This window comes from Condylostylus longicornis, unplaced genomic scaffold (genome assembly GCF_029603195.1).
Source record: "Condylostylus longicornis isolate FDR11 unplaced genomic scaffold, ASM2960319v2 ptg000038l, whole genome shotgun sequence".
NCBI classification, from domain to species: domain Eukaryota; kingdom Metazoa; phylum Arthropoda; class Insecta; order Diptera; family Dolichopodidae; genus Condylostylus; species Condylostylus longicornis.
Genome location: NW_026578007.1, coordinates 4,771,895 through 4,776,063, shown reverse-complemented (window position 1 = coordinate 4,776,063; position 4,169 = coordinate 4,771,895). Strand labels below are relative to the sequence as shown.

The window sequence follows — 4,169 nt, the reverse complement described above, 5'->3', positions numbered from 1 at the left end:
TTATTATTACGGACTGCATTGTATACAAATTTATTTTAGCCTTCGTAACTGGACCTTTTTGCGTACATAAAGCAAAATAATCAACCAATTTTCCTGAATAAATTATTTGAATTGGGAATGTTAAAACAAGGAATCTATAAATTCTTTAGAAAAATTAAGAGTCGAAAACCAAATTGGGATCGATTTTATATTTTCTACATTCATATTTGAGTTCTGGTTGTTTTCGAAACTAACTGGTGAACTTTTCAGGGGATTCGGATGGCACGAGGTGAAATTTCTACTAAGAGCCAAATTTTTTTATAACTTTAAAAATTAATAATTTTTCTAAGTATATTAGAGAAAGGTTTGCTAACTTTCTTCAAATTGAAAACAAGTATTAAAAATGCGTTTTCATAATCTTCTGTAATACTTTCAATAAACTAGGATATGCACATTCCAGCCGGTTATCAAATTTTTCAATATGCAAAACAAATAAAACTAATTTTTTTATCTTAATTTTTAATTTACATGCTTGTATACCATTGTTTTCAATACATTTCAATACATTCGGTTTTATATCATCATTTCTTCACCAAATTCAATTTTAATATTTTCCATGACATCGATCTCATTTACGAGTACAGTCTCAAAGTTTTCACCACAATTTTCATTTGTAAAATTTTGTAACATATTCCAAATTTCTATTAATCGAGGTGTTTCTTTAACCTTTGGAAAATTATAAATGTATTTTTGGAAGAACAGCATAAATATTCTCAAATCATTATCATATTCTATATTAAATACATAAAACATTTTAAAATAAATGTCAAAAACTTTTATAAAATCGAAACCATTTGGTATAGATAATAATTTTTTGTCTACGCTTATAAAATACTTGGTTATATCTTTTTTTGATGTACCCGTCACAATTATTACAGGTTGTTTATTTTCTGGAATGATTTTCTGTATATCTTCATTTGAATCATAAAAACGTATGAATTTGGCAACACATGTACAAAAATTAGAACGAGATTTAATTGTTTTGCCAGCTGGTGGTGGAAAACATTTTAACAAAGCTATAAATTCTTGGATAGATTCATGCCATTCTTAAAATATTAATAATTTTATAATAATAAAATAATCAGCATTTTAAAAAAAAATGAATTCTTACCTGAAATATTATGATCCTCAAGCCCTTTATGTTGAAGTACTAACATAACTTGTTTTGATACCTTCTTCCAATTATTTTCTAATGATTCTTTTATTTCGGGATAAAGAATTTCAAAATCTAACAAAATCTGAAAATAAAAAAAATAATGTATGAATAAATATAATTATGTATTTTTGTCGTCATGTAAGTGGACACTTACGATTTTGGCATCTTTTAAGTAAAACGGGAAAAGATTTGAAACATCTTTTGCATCTTTTAAAAATTCTTTACGAGCACTTGCAGTCTCTTTAAGTTTCTTTATTAATAAATTCTTTTCCAATGGTAATTTTGGTTTCCAATTGAATTCTTTAAAAAATTCCAAATCTTCTTCGGTCAACTTTTTGTTTTTTGATTTTGCAGCAACGATTTCTGAAACAGCAATCTTTCTTTTTTCCTTAAAATGTTTTTTTTTAAAGTTTAAAAATTTTAATTGAGATACAAAAAATCCACTGTTATTCGTAGGATTGTAGAAAATTTCCTTGGAAATAAGAGCAAATAAAGCGAGTTGATTAACGATTATATTTTCTTTTTAACTGTAACAGTAAAATTTAAAAAGTACTTACAGAACCTCCATGAACTGTATTCGCTTTGAAACATGGGAAAATATCAACGAGTAACTTAGCAATGTGCGTTTTGTCTCTTTTATTTGCTTTAGATTCAAATTTTTCCATAATAAATTTAGCCACGATCCTTACTAAGTGTCTCCTATTCTTATCCGTTATCGAATTGCTGCGTTTATAATTTTCGAAAATACATGAACCATTTTCTTTGATAATGTAATTTTTCAAAGTCTATATAAAATTAATTTTTTCACCGCTATATTAAATAATAAAAAGTAAGAAAACAGAATATGTACCTCTGCATCAATTATTAAAGAAGATTTAGCTTCTACATTGTGAGAATTTGTGGACACGTAAGTTGGATTACAATGATAATGTAAAACAAAATTTGCGCAATATATATATTGTGATAAAAGCCGAACCAAGATATTTTCTGAAATTTCAGTTCCGCTTGCGTCAGTAAAATGTGAGAAATTTTTATTTGTTGTAAATTGTTGAACTATAGAAGTAAAAAATCAATTTTGAACTCAACAAATTTTGCTTTATACTTACTCGACGATAAAACATCATAGAAATCGACAATTTCTGGATGACAATTAATATTTTCTTTAGATTTCTCAATTAATATAAACTTTTTGATATTTTCTTCTACAAAATGAACTTGAATATATTTATGTAGCAAACTCATTTCGAACTTTACTCTTTCAAGTTTTTTACTCAACTAACGCTTTTTACTCAACATATTTTTTAATACTCTTATATTTCCAGTATATGTCTTTCCTGTTCATTCATACTATTCTGCTGCTTGACCATGCTCATATAAGTTGCTCATATGATTGTCTTTCTCACATATTTGATCTCTTTCACTTTCTTTGTTTATTATGTATATGCAACACAAACACATATAACTGCTTCATAATTATGTATTTATTTTTATTTTGCTCTCTTTTTCGCTTTTTACACAAATTTTCTGACCTGCGTTTTGATTTAAACTTTTTATTGTTTAAAAATAAAACCTTGAAGTACAAAAATTGTTTTGTTTTTTTATTGTAGTTTTTTTCTTTAAATTTTTTTTTTGGTTTAAAATTTATGCTTTGAAGTCTAAAAATTTAATCATATATTTTATAATTATGAGTTTTTTGTTTTAGACCGGAAAGTTTATTTTATCAATTATTTAGATTAAAACTTTCTTGTTTAAAGCTTTTTATTTGTTACGTATTATAATTAAAAAGCTCATTTTAAAAAGTTTTCCATAAGATGAAAGTTTAAGTCTAAGAGGTTTTGGAATAAAAATTTAGATTTTTTATTGTGAGAAACTTTAAGCTATGAGAATGCTTTCATAATATAAGAACGAAATATGTACTTTTGAATTGAATTCAATAATAAAATATTAAAAGTATCAAAAATAAGTAATTGCAACTTTGGATTCATATTTGTTTAACGAAACAGATGAAATATTGCATTTTATTTTAAATTTGCAGCAATTTATTTTGTATTTATTGCAGAACTTGCTCTTTCGAGCTTCAATTTAAAAAAAACCTTTGGCAATAATTTTAAATTGTTCCCTTCATAAAATACTATTGAAAAGAAAATTGAAGTTCTGTCGGTACAATTCGATTTCTTAAATAAACATAAAATTAAATTCTTCATATCAAAGTATATCTATAAAGAAGTAGTTCGACTCGTTCCATTCCGTTATTTTTTCGTTTTCTTGCCAAAATCTTAAAATATTCCATTTTTCTTTAGAAATAGATGGTACGAGTAATAAGAGTTTTGGAGGCAAGAAAAAAACAAAATATTGTAAACAAACGAGGGTATCAAAAACATCGAACTGAAATAAAATAAAATTAAATTAGGTAAAAATTTTGTTATTTTTAATTTGATAATAACAAAATTTATTTTTCATATTTTATTTTTCATTTCATAAAAGTTAGGTAAAAACATTCGAATGTATGAAAGTAATAGTTATAAATTTAAAATTTCATACTTTGTTATACAGCAAACATGGCCAAACTGCGGCTCGGGAGCCGCATGTGGCTCTTCAACCAATTTCATGCGGCTCTCGAAGAAAAAATTAAATATTTTTAGTGCAGCTCAAGTCGAAAAAAAATTTTCCAAAAAAAAGTTTTTTCTATAGAAATTTGACTAAAAGTAAAAACGCAGTAGAGTATATCTTTTCCCACACTTTTTAATTTTGTCAACGCTTACTTAACAGATGGAAAAATAATTTGTATAGGTATATTGTCAAAGCTTAAATTCTTAATCACTCAATCTAGATTTGCAGGGTCAGCAGAAAACTATTTCTGATCTCACGCAAACAATCTTTAGTTTTCAAAAAAAATGGTACTTTTTAAAAATGATATAATGACAATGAATTCCAATCATTTTCCGAGATTGAAAGAAAAAGTCGGAAATAGAAA

At 25.6% G+C, this 4,169-nt stretch overlaps 1 protein-coding gene across 1 annotated transcript; it reads right to left on the bottom strand.

Annotated features, from left to right (window-relative positions):
* Positions 1 to 552: 552 nt before the first annotated feature.
* LOC129609252 (uncharacterized) lies at positions 553 to 2,437 on the bottom strand. Its single transcript, XM_055521185.1, has 6 exons — positions 2,302 to 2,437; positions 2,046 to 2,248; positions 1,753 to 1,980; positions 1,350 to 1,667; positions 1,151 to 1,277; positions 553 to 1,085 (listed from the first exon to the last, which is right to left on the bottom strand). Exons 1-6 carry the CDS (start codon positions 2,435 to 2,437, stop codon positions 553 to 555), a joined length of 1,545 nt encoding a protein of 514 aa, XP_055377160.1.
* Positions 2,438 to 4,169: the final 1,732 nt, after the last annotated feature.